General features: G+C 43.3%; 1 protein-coding gene across 7 annotated transcripts in view; it reads left to right on the forward strand.

Annotated features, from left to right (window-relative positions):
• The window catches only part of Aig1 (androgen induced 1), a 224,156-nt gene that overhangs the window by 125,852 nt on the left and 79,753 nt on the right, over positions 1-18,551 (forward strand). For 2 of the 7 annotated variants that reach the window (XR_013045085.1, XM_076552725.1), the window contains one exon: positions 2,544-3,789. The exons of the other annotated variants lie outside the window; for them this stretch is intronic. Coding sequence is in view for 1 of the 2 variants with exons in the window: in XM_076552725.1 (XP_076408840.1) it covers positions 2,544-2,594 (51 nt within the window). In the remaining variant the exon portion in view is untranslated. Of the gene's footprint in view, positions 1-2,543; positions 3,790-18,551 lie in introns of those variants that run through there. 7 annotated transcript variants of the gene reach the window in all.

Consider the following 18,551-nt stretch of genomic DNA (forward strand, 5'->3'; position numbering starts at 1 on the left):
TTACTGTTCTTCTAAGGCCAAGATAGACATCCTGGATTTTCTTCTCAGGGTTACCTACTTTGCAGGGGCTCTTCCTTATGCTTTCTGGTCTAACTTTATGCTGTTTTGCCTACCCTGAGTCCCACTACTTTCTTGTTCAACATGCTCTGTATCGATGATCATTTATATGTACAGTGTGGAGCAGATGAACCTGAAAGTGGCGTTCTTGCAGGGTGACAGGTTGGCCCTGCTCTTTGCTCTGTTCTGTGTGTTCCCAGGCCTCTACCAGTCTCCCTGAACATCATGATGGAAGCAATGTTATCGTTGGCCTCCCTTCTGCTCCCCCATCCCTGTGGTCTCTTGGAGTTTGGACAAGACACACAGAGCAGAGTATGGATGACAGGCAGAATGCAATGGCAGAATAATGTGAGATACTCACAGGGTGAGGCTGGGAATGAGCAAAGGCAGCATCTCAGAGGGAGACACTCACAGCTGAGAGTGGGCCACAGCAGAGACACTGTGGAGGGAAACAGAAGCCGAAGGAGAGCAAAGGAGAGGGACACCATTTAGCCAACCTACCTTTTCAGTAGGCTTTAATGCTCTTTCTTAAGTTTTTTACAATAGCTTTCAATGGGTCATTTTTTTTTCTGAGTGTAATCAACAGGCCCATTGGGAAAGAACAAATGCATGTCTTTGTTATTTGCCAGAATGCCTCTTGTTGGGTAGTAACCTTAGGATCTTCCTGGCCATTGTGGATGCCATCTCCACACACAGACAGAGCTATAAACAGGATCCTTTCCTTTAACTGGTAGTCAAAGACTTCCAGTTCTAGTTCCTGGTTTTATTGGTTGCTGAATATGATGAAGGGGCCCATCCCCGGTAACATGCTAGTTACCTATCTAAGCAGCCCGCAAGCTAAGAAGCCAGGGCAGATACCTTACTCTGTTTCCCTTCTTAGGGAAAAGGTGTTCTGCGTCTCATTTCTGGACACCTGGGGTCTGCAGCGCTCCAGCCATCTCCCCAATCCCTTGGTCCTGATAGCCCAGAAAGTGGCTGAGGTAAGAGATGGTTTCGATGGCCATCACCATCTGCCCAACCTCCTAGTTATTTCTTTCTTTTTTTTTTTTTTTTTTTTTTTTTGGTTTTTCGAGACAGGGTTTCTCTGTGTAGCTTTGCGCCTTTTCCTGGAACTCACTTGGTAGTCCAGGCTGGCCTCGAACTCACAGAGCTCCGCCTGGCTCTGCCTCCCGAGTGCTGGGATTAAAGGCGTGCGCCACCACTGCCCGGCATATTTCTTAAAGCTTATAACTTACACCTAAAGTTTAAAACCTTCACTTTCAAAGTCGAGTCCTGAGATGAAAAACCTGAGATTTTGTTTTGCTAAAATCAGAGACCAGGAAACTCTGGAACAGTTAATGGTTTGGTGGACTAGTAAGATGAGCACTGTCACTTTGCTGTGCCCAGTGAGAATAGCTGTTACTCTTCTCTCTATATTACTGAGTGAATAAGTTGTTCGGCAGGACTTTCTGTTTTTCTTTTAAGAAGAGAATCAATAGTTTGAGTTACCTTTGGGAAGCCAACTCCTGACCGTTTGACTTCTGTCCATGGTGCTTGAGGGGCACCCAGCTAAAGACCCTCAAAGACATAAGCGTGCCTGTCTTAATGGGGATAACATTATCTCTGTGTGGAGGGAAGGCTTGGGCTTTGTTTTCCACATCATTAAATGAAACACGGGGTGAGGAGCCTTTTCTGAGGGACAGATTTCCTTCTCTTCATCACAGGTGCTCAAAAGAAGAAAAGGGATGTTTGTGCTGTGGTGACCTGTGGCTTTTGTTAGTGGCTTTTTTTCAAAGGTAGATTAGGGTGATTGGCCATATGCCCATGGGTATGCCTAAGGGGGTCTCCCGGAGAAAAGAGAGAATCCAGCGGACTTTCCTACACCCATCTGGGGACATCAAAGCATTTCAGGGGCTGTTTCAAAAGAGAAGGAAATATTGATTGAGGTCCGACAGGGATCTGTTGTCCTTAGGTGGAAAAAGGAGTTTTTATATGCTAGAGAAATGAGTAGTAATAGAAGGAAAGAACCCAAGCTCCTGGGTTTGCCTTGGTCCTTCCCCTCCCTTCCCCTTCCCCCCCCTCCCCTCTCCTTTCCCCCCCTCCCCTGCCTCCTGTCTCCTCTCCTCTAGAATTTAAGGCTCTGCACCATTAATGAGTGGAAAAGAAATGTGTAAAATGTCATTTAAAGAATGGCCTTTTGAGTGTGGTGGTAAATATCCATAACATAATATGAACAAAATCTAGTTAGGACATGGAAATGGACACTTTTGCTTAGACAGGAGATGAAAAAGAAGCCACTTTTGCTTTTAAAAAAATCCTTAGATAAGAAAGGTAAGTAAACACAGAGTAAAACCCTCATTTCTCTACCTGCAGTTTGTGTTTGTCTGTCTGTCCATCTGTCTCCATTCCTAAGTCTCCTGCTTCTTCTGCAGAGGGGGCATGTTAGTCTCTCAGCTAACATCAGTACTCTAGAGTATGTGTCTAACCCGTCTCATCCCTTTTCGAAGGTGAAGGCACAGAGATGGACATCGTTGTCTCCTTGGCTTCCAGGAAAGTAGAAACTAACAGGACAGAACACCCCTGGCCTGTGGCAGCCATCCTTGAGGGTGAAGACTCACCCAGAAACAGGAGTAATCATCCCTTGAGAACTGCCTCCGCCCCGCAAACAACACAGGCTGCTTCAGACCACCTCAGAGGGCTGGATCTGAGACAGTGGTCAAGGAGACTGGACCTAGACCAGGACTGCTTAACTGGTGGGGACCACTCATTCCCTGCCCTTGTTCTCTTTAAACCCAAAGCCCCAGTCAGCACTCAGAAAACAGAATTGGGGTCACTTTATCTGTTCATGTCTCTTCTCTGCTTTTTAACTTTACTGGTCTATTCAATTGGTATATTGGGAAGTGTGGCCAAGTATAATCTATTGGGGCTTGCCAGATCCCCAGCATTTGCCCTAACAGTTTGGGTTGCAAGATGATGAAATGAATTATAGTTAGATGACCTTGGACTGTGACAAGAGGAGCGGCCCCCTTAGCAATAATGCACTTCCCTTGAAGGGACAAGAAACTCAAACTATTACTGCATAGGCTTGCTTGTACATATGTTTGTTCATTCAGTCTTTCATGCATCTGTTATTATTGAGGGCCCACAAAAAACTGTGCTCCGTATCCATAATTTAAAGATGACAGTATATGAGCTGCTGAAGCTCTTGTGGCAGAAATGGGCAGGAGCATTTTCCTGCAAGGCAACCACCTTGCATTATATGCAAGCTGCTGTAGAAACCCAGAAGACGGGCTTTTCCTTCAAGCAGAATTTGGTGTGAACTTTCCAGGCAATGTATTTTTTTTTCTGGAACGAAATTTAATATTTCCTTTCATCACCATGGGTCTCTGGGAGGTTTTGTGTTAGAAATGTGTTTCTTTGAGGATGGAAGAAGAAAACAAGTCTGAAATTTGTAGAGATAAGTGTTTCATTGTGTGCTTTATTTTATAGAATGGTGGCAAAGAAAATACGTGGGAAATGTGCATATCTGTAGGACTTATAACCCAGTACATGAGAAAGGAAGTCCATCCACTATGCTTCAAGGGAAAATAGCACCCTTTCTTGCTAAATGCCTTCCTGGCATGCCATGCTCCCAACTTCCCCGCCTCATTATTCTCTCCCCTGCTACGTTCATAGTAAATGTAAAAATCTAGACTCACAGCTAAGGCTCATATTATAAAACATGAAAATATGTCAATAAAAGAAAAGCGCTTACGAATGTATGTAAGTTTTCCATGACACAGGAGTCTCTTAAAGAAAACTAGACCCCAAGAAGCAGGTTAACCTGTGGGGTTGGTGAAAACTGGAGAATTATATGACTGCATTTAAAAAAGTGTGATCCCATGGTGATTAAGTACAGGAAGAATAGCGAGGCATATTTGCTCAGAATCTTAGCTCCTTTCTTCTGGGAACGGGGGTGGGGCGGGGTATAGTTCTCTAGTGGAGGTCTTCTCACTTACTTCAAGGGAAGGCCAAAAAACCCTTCCAAGGTTTATGGCCAGCTTTAAGAAAGAGACTAGCAATGAACCTAGGAACTACCTGATCCTTCCATTTTTCTTACATACCTTTAGCATAGGGTGTTTTAAAGCTGAATATCCTAACCACGTTGGAAGTAATTCGCTCAAAAGAAATTTGTTTTTACCTGCCTTGGATACTTTTGATCCGGTAAGCTTCTGTGGTTTCGAAGGCTTGCCAGTTCTCAGGAGTAGAGCACATACGGCTGGTGTCCCTCCTGGTGACCTTCGCAGCCATCTGGGCCTGGAGCTGCGGCTGTCCAGCTCAGCCCAGCAGGGCAGGGCCTCTGCCTGCGTGTGCGGATGCCTCATTTGGACTCCATGTCTGTGACTCACGCCATCTGTTGGTAATTTGTCGTTTTTCTGGAGTCAGGGTTTTCAGAGGACGCGTTCCCTGGCACCCCTATGTGAGGTGCCCTGATGGCAAGTCTCTGACTTACCTTCTCACCAGCCTGTGGCCTGGGCCCACTGCTGGTTCTGTGTCCAGCTGCTGTGAATGTAATGATGTTGTCCTTTGCACTTTGGAGAGCATCCCACCAAGGGCCTACCCCCTTGGAAGCCACTTACAGTCTTTGGAGGACTTGTTTGAAGAGCAGCCAAGCTGGCAGCCATGAGGCTCCACTTTTACAACCTCTAACAACAGTAGGCTGTGGGCCTTGTGTCTTCTGGCCATCTGTTTAACTTGTCCCCTCTTCAAATGGTAAGCCAAATGAGCCACCAACCCCACCCCCGACCCAACACTCGCCTACTAAATCACATTTGCTTCAGAGCAGCCTCAATAGATGCTCTTCCTGTACCGAACCATGTTTTATTTTCATGCTTTCCCTAGGACAGTCATCATATCCCCTTGAAGGAGAGACAGTGACTATCTTTGCTTCTCTGTCTAAGGAAATTGGGGTTCCAGCCAGTGTAGTAACTTGCTGTGACCACGTGACTAATAAATGATACCTCTAAAACTACACCTCTCTGCCTGCATCCAGAAACCAAGAGTTTGACTGTTTGGTATACTCCCTAGCATTAATAATATCATGCTTTGAGGTTCAGTGCCTTTAATAAATTCACCCTGCAGGCCTTCAATACAGCATCATATATCCATGAATGATGACTACTCACTCATCCATCCAACAGGTATTTTAGAGTTCTGCTCTGTGTGGTGCATTGTGTGGGGCCCTATGGACAGAACAATAAGATTCTTGTCTTGAGAAACTTTAATTTGTGCAAACATCTCATCAGATCATCCTCCCACAGGGCATGCAACTTGGAAGACTGAGGTCATGTAACATGCAAGACTGAGGTCATGTAACATGAAAGGCTGAGGTCTTGTAACATGCAAGGCTGAGGTCATATAACATGCAAGGCTGAGGTACTGTCACATGAGTTCATGGTTCTGCTTTGGTTGCCTTTCTGGAAGCTAAGAATCCAAAGAGATGGATAGTAGAGCCCACATTTGGTATGGATGCCCTGCAAAAATCCTTGAACCCCTCTTTTCCTTGTTTTAATTTAATAAGATCTGTGAGTCACCTTCAGTTCTAAATACCCACTTTCTACTACACTTTACTTGGGAAGGAAGGCTGGAGTTTAGAAGTGTGGAGGAAGAGGCAAGGCTAGGTTCTGGAGAATCGGCATCTGTCAGAAAATCTTGCTTGTGAATAGCGGAAAGGAAGATGGCCAACAGCTTGAAACCCTTTTTTCCCACTCAGAAAGAAGTCAGATGGTATTCTCCAGTGTTGTTTCACTTGCTAACAGTGCTGCCAGGATGCTATTTCTTTCTCTTTTTGACATGCCACCCTTAGTGTGTGAGCATTCCCTTCTTGCGTCCTTTCTTCTGTGCCCACGGGATGCCCCTGTTATTCCCAGACTTGTTTTTTTCATAACTGTCCAAGCAGAAAGACCTAAGGAAGAAGGCTTTCCTCCTGCTGTGACATTGGCTTTTGCGTTTTTGCTTTCAGAAAGGGAGCCCTCCCCTACCAGTCTCCTTTTCAGCTCGCCAGTTAGAACCAGGTCAGATGCCAAGTGCTAAGCCAATGGTAACCCATCCTTTAGATCCAGGATGGAAGTGACTGCTCTTCCTCTGCAGTCTCTGGATTCCCCAGAAGCTGTGAAGTCTGTGTTTAATTTGCAAGGAAGAAAGTGAGCAGCTAATTAATGGTGTCTGTCCTAGCTGGGTTTGGATGACTTGGATGACAGAAGAAAAAGAGCCTAAGAAAGGGCACAAGAAACAGATATAGATACAGAGACTCAATTGTTGGCATGTTCAGGAAACCCAAAACTCTAAACTGGAAGACATAACATATTTACAAAAGACCAGTGGGGTAAAAAGAGAGAAGAAGAAAGTAGTGAGCGATTATGGCTAACTGTGGCCACTTGATCTTGGAATCACCTACTGGAGAAACTCTGATGAGTAAGAACACTTCACACATTAATACTTAGACAGATCCTGGAGTAAAACTGTCACTGTCTGCAAAGATTTTGTTATGAGGGAAAAACCACCCAGAAAAGGAAAAGTAAAGTGAATGCCGATGAACACCCACAAGTAGCTTATATTTCATTTTCAGTTAGGCCATGTCCAAGTGCAACAAGCAAATTCAAACATCCACCAAGGGAGCAGAGAAGAGCATCAGTTATCCAGATGTCTTTATTACTCTGGACAACATGACACAAAGATGGTGGAGACACATCCACTCGCTGGCAGAGATGTGGGTGTCTATGCTTCCCCAACTGTATACTTAGGCAACCCACAGTGTACTGATGGTGCACCTTAAAACAACTGAGACGGACTGGCTAATTCCTCTCAGAGGGAAGTAGAGCAGGCTCCAGGAGGATCTGAAGCTGCATAAGATTTGAGAGGGACCCTGTTGAAGGAAAGGAGACATTTAGAGATGAAACAGGACAGTCTAATCTAGAGGACCTCATAACAGAATTAAAGTCATCAACTTTTTTCAACCAGTCTTACTCTTAAAAACCTGTAGGACCCAAAGAGCTGTCCTTAAAACACTCATTGGAACAGCTTGTCTCTTTTGCTGTGTTGAGACAGAAAGTGACTATGGTTAGAGACTGAGAAGTGAGGCTGCTTGCTGGTGGGCCAAGGAGCTTCCTTGCCTTAGCAGTGGGTAAGTAGATCCTCAAGAAGGCAGACAAGACCACATGTTCAAATCCCCACCTCTTTACCCATGCCCTTTCCTTCTCGTTTTCCAATTTCCGGTCATGTGACCAGGCCCACCACGCCCAGTGAATTTTTCCCGTCAACACTGAAGTGTGTATCACTACACCTTTGACATTCTTGTGTGCTAGCATACGACCTGACACATGGCCTATGTTTAAGCATTGATGCTGATCACACATATGATTAAATACACAAAGGGACATGTTGCCTAATAGTGGCATCCATATTGTTTTCCTAAGTGATTGGAACTTACCCAGTGATCTCCTGTCTTTGTGAATGCTTCATCTGTCTAGAACCTCTGAGATGTGACAACAGGTGAGGATTGGGTAGCAGGTTTCCCTCTTAATGGGTTCATCTAATACATAAGAGGGTAGGTGGAATTGAACTTCTACCTAAGCCCACCTGCCATGGGCAAAGAGATTGAAGGAGCAATGAGCCCACATTTTTTTTTTTTGTTTTTTTTTTTTGTTTTTTTTCGAGACAGGGTTTCTCTGAGTAGCTTTGCGCCTTTCCTGGAGCTCACTTGGTAGCCCAGGCTGGCCTCGAACTCACAGAGATCCACCTGGCTCTGCCTCCCGAGTGCTGGGATTAAAGGCATGCGCCACCACCGCCCGGCTGAGCCCACATTTTATGAACATACTCATGAAAAGAGTGTGGCATAAGATACATATTACAGATTCTTCTGCTAGATGTCCAGGGCTTGAATCCCAGCCTCATAGCTCCTGGTTGTACTGGAAAGTCACTCAGGCCCTCTATGCCTCATGTTTCGTATCTGAAGAACAAAAATAAAAATAGTAACTGTCTATACTTATCCATCATAAAGATAAACATAAATATAGGCAGTGCCTTACAAAAATATACATACTACACGTAGTGAATATCTCACAGGTGCTGACCCCATGACCCCTAAGAGGTAACTATTTTTTTTCACACTTTCAGAAGTTGAAAGTTTAGAGAATTTAAATGAAGATCTGACTTAGGCCAATCAGGTAGTAAGTGAGAATATTGAGCTTAAAATTTAGGTCTGACCATTCTTCTGTACTCATAGATCCATTCCCTGGGTGAGGAGTCACGGGCTGTCTAAGGATACTAGCTGAACATGAGCCTGGCAAGGAAGTCAGCACGCACTGTTCCTCCATGCTGCCTGCTGTACTTCCTTGGCCCCGAGTGAACGTTCCTCCCTTGACTTCCAGTGCCTGGCTCAGCCATCATCAGAAAAGCTTCCTCCTGCAGCAAATGGGAACAGATACAGAGACCCAAAGTCAGAGGGTGAGAGACCTTGGAAGACTCAGCCCTAAATGGAGTGTCTCCATCAAAATCCCTTCCCTTAGGACTCAGGGAATATTGTAGAAGAAGAGGCAGAAAGAGTGTGAGAGCCAGAGATGGAAGACACCAGGAGAACAAGTCACTCTAAATCCGCATGGTCAAAGCTCATAGGAACTCACATCGACTGAGGCAGCATGCACAGGGCTTGCATGGCTCTACACCAGGTCCTCTGTGTACATATTATGGCTTCCAGTTTAATGATTTTTATGGGATTCCTTTGTATACAAATGAATGTGTCTCAGATTTGTGTGCCTTCTCTTGGGCTCTTTCGCTTCTGTTTGTTTGTGCAATCTGACTCCAATGCTATAGTTTTTGTTTTATTATATTTTATTTTTACTATACTTTATTATTTTAAAAGTTTAGATTTATATAGCCATAGCTGATTACTCTGAGCGACAAATCTGATCTTTTTAGTAAACTTTCTAAACAGAAAATGAATTTTGTTTTTTTCCCTTTCATTGAAAACATTTTTTTCTCACATAGTATAACCTGATTATAATTCAACTTCCTCTACTCCTCCCAGTTCCTCCCCACTTCCCCTCCCATCCAGATCCACCCCCTTTCTGTCTCTCATTATAAAACAAACAGCCTTCTAAGGAATAAAAACAAAATGTGATGTAAATATAATATAATAAAATAAGATAATATAAAACAAAAACTAACACAGCAGGATTAGACAAAACAAACAGAAGGAAAGAGTCCAAGAAAAGGCAGGAGAAACAGACACAGTCATCTACACACTCAAGATTCATTGCACACTCATAAAATCACTAAACTGGAAGCCATAATATATGCACGAAGGACACTCCTCTTGAGCAGAGCTCCCTGAGCCCTGAGGGGAGGGATTTGATGGAGACATCCTGGTTAGGGCTCAGTGTTCCAAATCCTGTCAGTCTGTATATAATGTCTGGCTGTGGGTCTCTCTGTATTTGTTCCCATGTGCTGCAGGAGAAAGCTTCTCTAATGATGGCTGAGCAAGACACTCATCTATAAGTATAGCAGACTGTCATTAGGAGTCATTTTATTGCTACATTTTTTTTTGTTTGTTTTTAGACCACTGGTATTTGGCTTTACCCTGGGACCCTGGGCTATCTAGTCTCAGGTTCTTGGTTACCCAAGTAGTAACCATGTAAGGTAAGGGTGCCATCTCATGGAGTGGGCCTGCAGCCCAATCAGATATTAGCTGGTTACTCGCACAAACTTTGTGCCATCATTGCCCTAGCATATCTTGCAGGCAGGGCACCATTCCTTATCAAAGGGATTGAGGCTGGATTGGTGTTTATATTTTGCCTTTGATAGTGAGCAGAGCACCTTCGGGTACCCAAGACTCTAGAACATATGTGTGACGGCTCTATGTAGGCACCAGCTCACCTTCTCCATGTTCAGTGAGTTGTGTAGGTGTTGTCTTCAGCCATGGGCTTCGGCATCAGTTTGTGGAGAGCAACGTAGAGTCTTGGCAACAGCCTTCTCTCTGAACCAATGGGTGAACAGAGTTTTCTAACCCAACTACTGGTGGTAAAGAAGCATTTACTTTGATTTTGGGTTTGAGGTGTTTTCCTCTGTTTGTCTGTTGTGTTTTATTTTATTAATCTTTAATCCATCCAGGTTTGGTTAAGTTTCAGTCCATGCCTCTGTAATCTCAACACTCATACTCAGACAAGAGGATGCCTCAATTTTGAGGCCAACCAGGTGTACCCAGCAAATTTTAGGCCAGCCTGAACTACATAGTAATATCCTGTCTCAACAAAACAAGCAAACGAAAACAAAAACTATGATCTAACATAAACAAGCATTTTAAAATATATATTTAAAAGAATTTCAAAAATGGAAAATAGCAAAATGAAATTCACGCTCTACATTTTTATATAATTAAATTCTTTGAGCAAGTTGCTAAAGACATTTATAAGTGCCAATCTCAATTCCTATCCTTCTTTTTGTGGCTCTAACTCTGTCTGGTGGCCTACCGACAGACCTGCTCTCACTATCTAGTTTCAGGACGCCAGCAGAGGCTTACTGCTCAGGTGGAAACAGCACACGGTCCTGCTGGCTCTCAGCTTATGGAAAAATTACTCAGATTTCTGTAGATTGTCCTTTATGCACAGTGGCCTGATGTTTCAAGATGGCCTGTCATCAGAGAACAATTAAAACCTAACTTGGAAATGTTCAACAACAAAAAGGCACAGCCTCTACACCCAACCCTGTGCTAAGCACAGGGAAAATATTAACTTTGAAAATCTCAAGTGATTCCTTGAAGGAGACAGGCTCTGGGCAGATTTTAGAAACACCAATTCAACACAGAACTTTCCCAGGTCCCTGTATGGAATCTCTAGTGTGGTGGTATTGTGTTCCCCAAAATATTGTGTACCCTAATAAATTTATCTGGGGTCAGAGAACAGGACAGCCACTAGATACAATGGCTAGAAAATGGTGGCACTCACACCTTTAATCCTAGCATTCCAGAGGTAGAAATCCCTCTGGATCTCTGTGAGTTCAAGGCCACATTGGAAACAGCCAAGCATGGTGACACACGCCTTTAATCCCAGAGAGTGGTGGTAGAAGGCAGAAAGATATATAAGGCGTGAGGACCAGAAACTAGAAGCATTTGGCTGGTTAAGCATGTGGCTGGTTAAGCATTCAGGCTTTTGAGCAGTAATTCAGCTGAGACCCATTCCGAATGAGGACTCAGAGGCCTCCAGTCTAAGGAGACAAGACCAGCTGAGGATCCGGCGAGGTGAGATAGCTGTGGCTTGTTCTGTCTCTCTGACCTACCAGTGTTCACCCCAATAACTGGCCTCGGGTTTGATTTTATTAATAAGAACTTTTAAGATTCATGCTACACTCTAGTGTCATGTCCAAGACAGAACCACCGTAGAATCCGGTGGAGCCCTTTCTCGCTTCCCTACTGATACCAGACCTACTGGTTGGCAGCCTTGGCTCCTCATACATACTCCAGTGGGGCCATCTTCATTTTACCACTTCTTGACTAGGATGCTAAGAAGCAAATAGGAAGAACGGATGGAGAGAGCTTATTCCCATGGTGCACTGCTGTTGCATATCCTGACGATCGCTTTATTCTTTCATTTCATTCTCTCTTTATTTAGTGAGTACTTGTGCATCAGCCACTGGGCTAAGGAATTCGCAAATAACAACTTATTTGATCCTCAGTATAACCCCAGGGAGTGCCTACTATGCTTACTATTTTACATGGACGAGGAAACAGATGCACGGGGAATTTCACATATCATACATGAATATCTGCCCATCTGTCTGTCTGTCAATTCATTTATCCATATAACTATATATCTCCATGGGTAGGCTTTGATCCAGTCACCATTTCTTTTTCCTGACAGTCAAGAAGAAAATCAGAAGAACTTAGAGTGAGCACTCTGCTGTAGGAGAGTGGGGAGAATTTAGCTGTAGTTCGTGTGGTAGTCTTTTTCTTTCCCTGCCTTGACAGTATATACCAGAAAAACAATTTAAGGGAAGAAAGATTCAGTTGGACTTATTTCAATGATACCAATTTGTAGTGGGTAGCCATTCCAGTTTGGATCTGGAAGTTCCAACCCCCATTGAGACTCTGGCAACTGTCACACCTACGAAGTGGGGCCAGGGGAGGGACCAGGAGACCCGAGAGCTGGATGGGCGAGCGCTCTCTCTCTGTGCCGAGACCCTGAATGGTGGAGGTGGACCGAGCAGAGCTCCAGAGAACACCGCTGGACTGCAATACACCTTCCCCAGACCCTGCGACCTACCTATCCCTTAATTTGTGAGTTACGCCATTAAATAGATATCCTTTTGACTACGTGGAGTGGCCTTAATAATTTCACCGATACCAATTGGTGGTCACTTGGTTGCATTACTCTGAGCCTGAGATATGATCAAACCTCATGGCATAGTGGAGTGTGGCTGCTCACCTCGTATTGGTCAGGACATGGGGATGAGGAGGAGTGGGAGGAGACCAGTTGCATCTTTCCGTGTCTCCAGTCATCTGCTTCCTCCAGGCATGTTCCACTTCCTAAAGTTTGAATCATCTACCAGAACAGCACCAGCAACTGGGGACTACGCCTTCAGTGCATCAGCTTCAGGGGTGCTTTAGATTCAAACCTCAACAGCCCAAGAGAAAAACTTTCTCATGGCTGGCATGAGAAAGGGACACAAGGCATCCCAGTCTCGGGTAGGGAAATACAAACAAGAACTAGCAGGACATACTACAAAAAAATCATATTTATATATTATATCCAACTCATATTCCAGGTCATGAAAATTCATCTATAGTGATAATAACGATAATAAAGTAGCTATGCTTTTTAAATTTGAATTTCCATTTATGTATGTGATGTCTATTTCCCATAACTGTGTAGAGAAGGCAATGCTATCCTCTTACTGTATATGAAAAAGCAAAGTTTCAATGAAGTAAAAGAACTTACCCACATCCTCATAGCCAGTGATTAACAGAGCCTAATTTCACATCCAGCTGTCTAACTCCTAATCGTGGATCATTTTTTACCAACCTACGCTTTTGGACTTAAGGCCCAGACAAAATTAAATTTTTTTTTTTCCAATCACAAAAATATAAGAGGGCTAGAGAGATGTGGCTCAGAGGTTAAGAGCACAGGCTGCTCTTCCAGAGGTCCTGAGTTCAATTCCCAGTAACCACATGGTGGCTCACAACCATCTGTAATGAGATCTGGTGCCCTCTTCTGTCACACAGGCAGAACACTGTGTACATAATAAATAAATAAATATTTAGAAAAGAATATAAGAAAGCTAAACTAGCACCCATTAACTTGCTAAGGACACTTTGTTTCATACAAGTGGTAATGTCTTATGTGCCTCTGTAAGAGGTATATTGGGCATGTGTTCCTGTTGAGTTTATTGCTTTTCCTGTCTTTATCTAATTACTTTGGTTTTTTTGTTTTTTTGTTTGTTTTTTGGTTGTTTTTTTTTTCAATCAGGTCACAAGTAGTCTATTGGAAACAGTAAGCTCTTTCTTACTGAGCCTCATGTCTATCTGGTGCCCTGGATGAATGACCCACTAGAATTATTGGGTGCCACCAGCATTATTTCCATCCCAGATCTACATAGAGTTTGTAGACAGAAGAGCTGACCTGGGAAGCCAGGCTAGAGAGTGTTTTCATTACTCCACAGAACATGTATGTTTTCATTCCCTATCTCTTGGAATCATTCAGCTTCCAGCTTCTTTTCAGTCCTTATTAAACAATAAATCAATTGGGGGAACATTTGCAGATGCTAACCTCATGGAAAACGGGATTAATATTGTATCTGGTATGTTCACAGGTCGTCTAAAGCAATTCAATGAGAAGCTAATAAGAGCCAAGTGATTTGAAAATGGGTTACCTGGAGTGACATTGCAAAGTCAAACAAATCAAGGAAATTAACTTTGAGGAGTTCTCTCAAAAGAAAGCCCTTGCATTCTTGGAATTCACTAGGTGCTTCCCCATAATTAAATAGTTGCCTGGAATCTTAGCTTTATCTTCCTTAAAGTGACCTACCAACTAAAAATAACCAGATAAAGTATCTGTGGTACTTACTAAATGTCAGGTGATCTCTCTTATTGCAAGATATCTGGTCCTAAGTTACCTCAATTTAACTTGTATATTTTATTTGGTGATAGGTGGTGATACCATAGATAGATATCATCAATGTATTGGTTGCTATAATACAGTGGAGGAAAAAGGCTTTCAGTGATTTCCTTAAGAAGAAAAATAACTCTTAGTTGCTACCTGGCTATATGGTTCCAAAGGATTGCCTCATGACGACTGAGGTAGAATAGGAAAAGAAATCCTCTTTGGTATAAGGGGTATTGGGGAAGAAGGTTTAATGAATGGGGATTTTCTGGACAGAGTTGAAGGGAGAGAACCAGCATAAATATTTCTGACCTTTTCCCAGTCTTGTCAGTTAACTCTAGATGCTCATTCGCTGGAAAGCAGGAAGCAAACCCCTTTCACCTAGCCGGCATTATTCAATGCACACCACTCTGGGAAGGATGCACATATGGCACTCACACCTCAAGTCCTCCCTCCTGGTCCCAACACAGACATAACTAATCAATCACAGCACTCTTCTCTGCCAAGCTTGGATTGAGGTTTAAAAAAAAAAATCCTTCCACCTTAGTGCTCCAGGAAGGTCTTCTCCAACCATAACAGGTGGGCCATAAGTTGAAATAAGTTTACTTTTTCTGTTTAGCATTGGTAGTGAAAAAAATGTGAATAAAACATAGTTCCTGAAACATACAGCAGTTACTGCAAATGTAGGAGGGAAAATGATGTAATTTCTATGTTGAATGACATTGTCATGGGGATAAAGGAATAGCAGATTATTCCTGAAGGAAAGGAGATGTTTCTGAGAGGAAGTGGGATTGGATGAGATTGAAAGGACATAGGAGTTCCACTTTCAGTCAAGGTGGATGAAGCATGGGACATCTAAGTTGCATGGCCCCGGAAGGCCTTTCTCAGTTTGGATTTAAGCAGGACACTGGCTGGAACTGAGGAATAGGTTTCAAGTCAAGAGTGTGACGTCTTTGATTGCCAAAAATTGTTAAGGGTTTTTTCTTGTGGAAAAACTAAGTCAGAATTATGTGACTCCCATGGGGGCCAAGAGATATTCCCAAGGGCTTTACATGCACAGCACATTGATGAGTAGCCTTTGATAGTGGAGGAAGTATGTCAGACAGGTGCAAAAGTTCAAGGTTGTCACCTCTAAGAACATGCACAGCTTGTACTAATCGCAGTAGAAGATACCCAAGAAAAAGGCCTCTTTCCTCAGGGCCTGTGTGGACATACCACAAAATACTGTGGTCAGCAGGGTGCAGAGTGGGGAACTGACTCAATGCCGAGGTTTCTGGGTGGCCCGTGGAACCGTAGGGACTGCAGAACAGCCCTGGGATCTGGACACATCCTTGGGTGTTTAATGATATAGTCAATAAACAAGGAAATTTTTGACAAATTCCAGAAACTTGGCTTGAGGTTCACAAATTCATAAGGTGTTGTTGCTGGAGCCTTTTCCACAGCCTAGAGCACTTGAACTTACATTCACTCTCCAAAGCAAAGTCATTATAGTTAAATGAATATGCTGTGAAGGACATGGTAAGGTCCAACCTGGAGAGGAGACACAAGTCTGAACAAGTCTATAACTTTGCTGCCACTAACTAATACCTTCCAGGACAACAGCTTATGCCCATGTCGTTTGGGTGATAGGACAATCGCACTTTCTAAAGCCCCTTAAGATCGAGAGCTAGTCATCAAAACGTTGACCAGGACTCAAATTAATATCAGGGAAATCTCTGGCGTTTATGTGAGACTGTTAGCAGAATACTTCCTCTCACGTGTGTCATCGTTAGAAGCTCACAACTACACAGGGTCAGTGGGAAAGTTTGGTTAGCATCATTTCAGTGGGAAGTGTTGTCATTATCCACAGCCTACAGTTAAAAAGAAAAAAAAAATCTGTGAGACAGTGAGAACGGAAGAACTGACGGATTACCTGCAGTGATTATTTGGAAACAATGAAAATGAAATGTATCAACCTTTCCCATCTCATGCCACATAAATCACAGATAGGTCATACGGGGTCAGCGAGAGTCCCTTTCTGGACTTTTCAAGACCTGTAAACACCCCCAAGATGAACCAACAAGTAAAAATTAGTGCACACCTAAGTGGCATGAAATTTGAGAGACTGGCCCAGTTTGAAATGTTACAGTGAACATAGTACATTTTCATATGAATATGAAAGGATGAAGAAGAAACTAATTTATAGGAAAGAGAAGCAAGTAGAAGGGCGTGGTATGGGGTTGGGAGAAAAGGACGAAGGAAAGATGGGCTGGTAACTGGGGTGGAGAATGGGGATAAGTGTAGTTAGTATAGTTGACCAAAAAGAGAAGAATCTAGGGACTTTCTGTCATCTCCTTTTTGCACCACATTTTGATATAAGGAGCAGCGAAATGTACTAAAATGCATTTATGGATATAGATTGTGTAACATAGAATTAGACCCCTCTCTCTCTCTCTCTCTCTCTCTCTCTCTCTCTCTCTCTCTCTCTTCTCTCTCTCCTCTCTTTCTCTCTCTTTGTGTATGTTTCTGTGTGTGCCTGTGTGCATGTGTGCTTGTGTGTGCACGCGCCTATGTGCAGGGGGGGGGCATCTTAACTCTAAGTATGCAGCATTTCATGGTGATTTGAATTTTTTCCCCTGGGGCTTTGCACTAAATGTACCGCTTCTTTCATTTTATTGATACTATAATGGAATTTGATACACTCTAATTCAGAAACGAAAATGTTTATTCATTTCATATGTCAGTACAAAATCCAATCAAGAAAAATTATTGCCCCTCTTGGAAGCTCCATTTGTACGAAATGATAATTGCTTCTCAAGGAAATTAACTTAAGTTTGGAAGGAGGGTGTTCTCCTTTACCATCAGCCAGTGAAGCAGTCCCAAACATGCAGCTCCTCATCCAGATTTTCCTGCAGTAGATTCAGTTTATAGCCTGCAAGGAAAAACATTGAAAACCCAAGAGCTCCTGCTCTCCTTCAGTGGTCTGTGAGCTTGCAAGCATAGTCTGCATACTTCAACAGTAGTAATTTGTCTGCATACTTCAACAATAGAAATATGCTTGATTCAGGCCTCCTGCAGGGTTATTTTATGAAGAAATATAGCTGATCCACTAGAAGCATAAACTTTCAAGACATAGGGCTTGTGTTCAGGTCACAAAGATCAAGGGTCAAGTCCTGGCTTCTGCTTAACAATTGCCTCTTCATAGGCAAGTTGTGGATGCCTGACAATCGCCTCTTCGAAGGCAAATTGTTAAAGCCCTCTGAGGTTTCTCTCCAGCATTAGCTAGGAATTAAACTCAACAATTCATCTGAGCCATTCCACACAAAAACCAATATACAGTAAAGACTAATGCAAAAATTAGTAGTGAATGTTGCTATGTGAAGTACATCAACCAATGGCTAGCATTTGCCAAGGAACTTAAACGTGTCTTATGTGGTCAAACTCATATAGACTTCTCAATAACCATGTGAGAGAACCAATTTTTTTCAACAATTAGACAATTGAAATTAGAGGGAAGAGTGTTCCCAAAGGGTCATCCTCACTTCCAATAACGATCTTCAGTGCAGAATTCCAAACCACTCTGAGTTACAAAGATCTACTAGAAGGTCTCATAAAACACAGAAAACTGTTATATCCATGTTTATGATTTACTTAGAAGAAAGATACTGCATGTGGAGCAAAGCCCAGCAGAGTCAGGTGTGGGGCTTACACTTGTCCTTTCTATATGAGGTATTGCCAACTAGGAAGCTCACATGAGCTTTGGGGCCCAGGGTTCAGGAGGAACTCAGTCATGTACTGTGATGTGGCTGACCTTTAGCTTCCAGTTCTTTCTGGAGGGAGAACTGCTGATAGCTGTTAGCCTTCTAACCACTACGACCAAGCACCTGAGATAATTTGAAAGGAAATCTTTATCTTGACTCATGCATGATTCCAGAGGTTTCAATCTATAAGCAGCTGGTTCTGTTGCTTCTGAGCCTGCAGGAAGGCAGAAAATAGTAGCAACGAGAATTTGGCAAAGCAAAATGCTCACCTCATGGAGACTGGCCAGCCAAAGAAGAGAAAGGAAGGGCCAGAGCCCAATATCTACTTCAAGCCCTTGCCACCAGTGATCTAACTTCCTCACCAAAGGCCCCATATCCTAGAGAGTTTCTGCCTCATACCAGTAGTGTCAAGCCTATAGCAGGCATGTGCGCATGCGCGCACACGCGCACGCACGTGTGCACACACACACACACACACACCTTTGGGGACCATTTAAGATACAAACAATGGCAGTGGCCCAATGTCCTCACTGTAAGCCACATTGTGAAACTGTCTGAAAACTCCCACACAAACAAAATCAGTCCTATGGACAGGGCATTCCAAGGGCCTGGAGAGCAATACCCAAAAGTTATGGCCTGCCTCTCT

The sequence above is a fragment of the Peromyscus maniculatus genome, chromosome 16 (genome assembly GCF_049852395.1).
Source record: "Peromyscus maniculatus bairdii isolate BWxNUB_F1_BW_parent chromosome 16, HU_Pman_BW_mat_3.1, whole genome shotgun sequence".
Classification (NCBI taxonomy): Eukaryota; Metazoa; Chordata; class Mammalia; order Rodentia; family Cricetidae; genus Peromyscus; species Peromyscus maniculatus.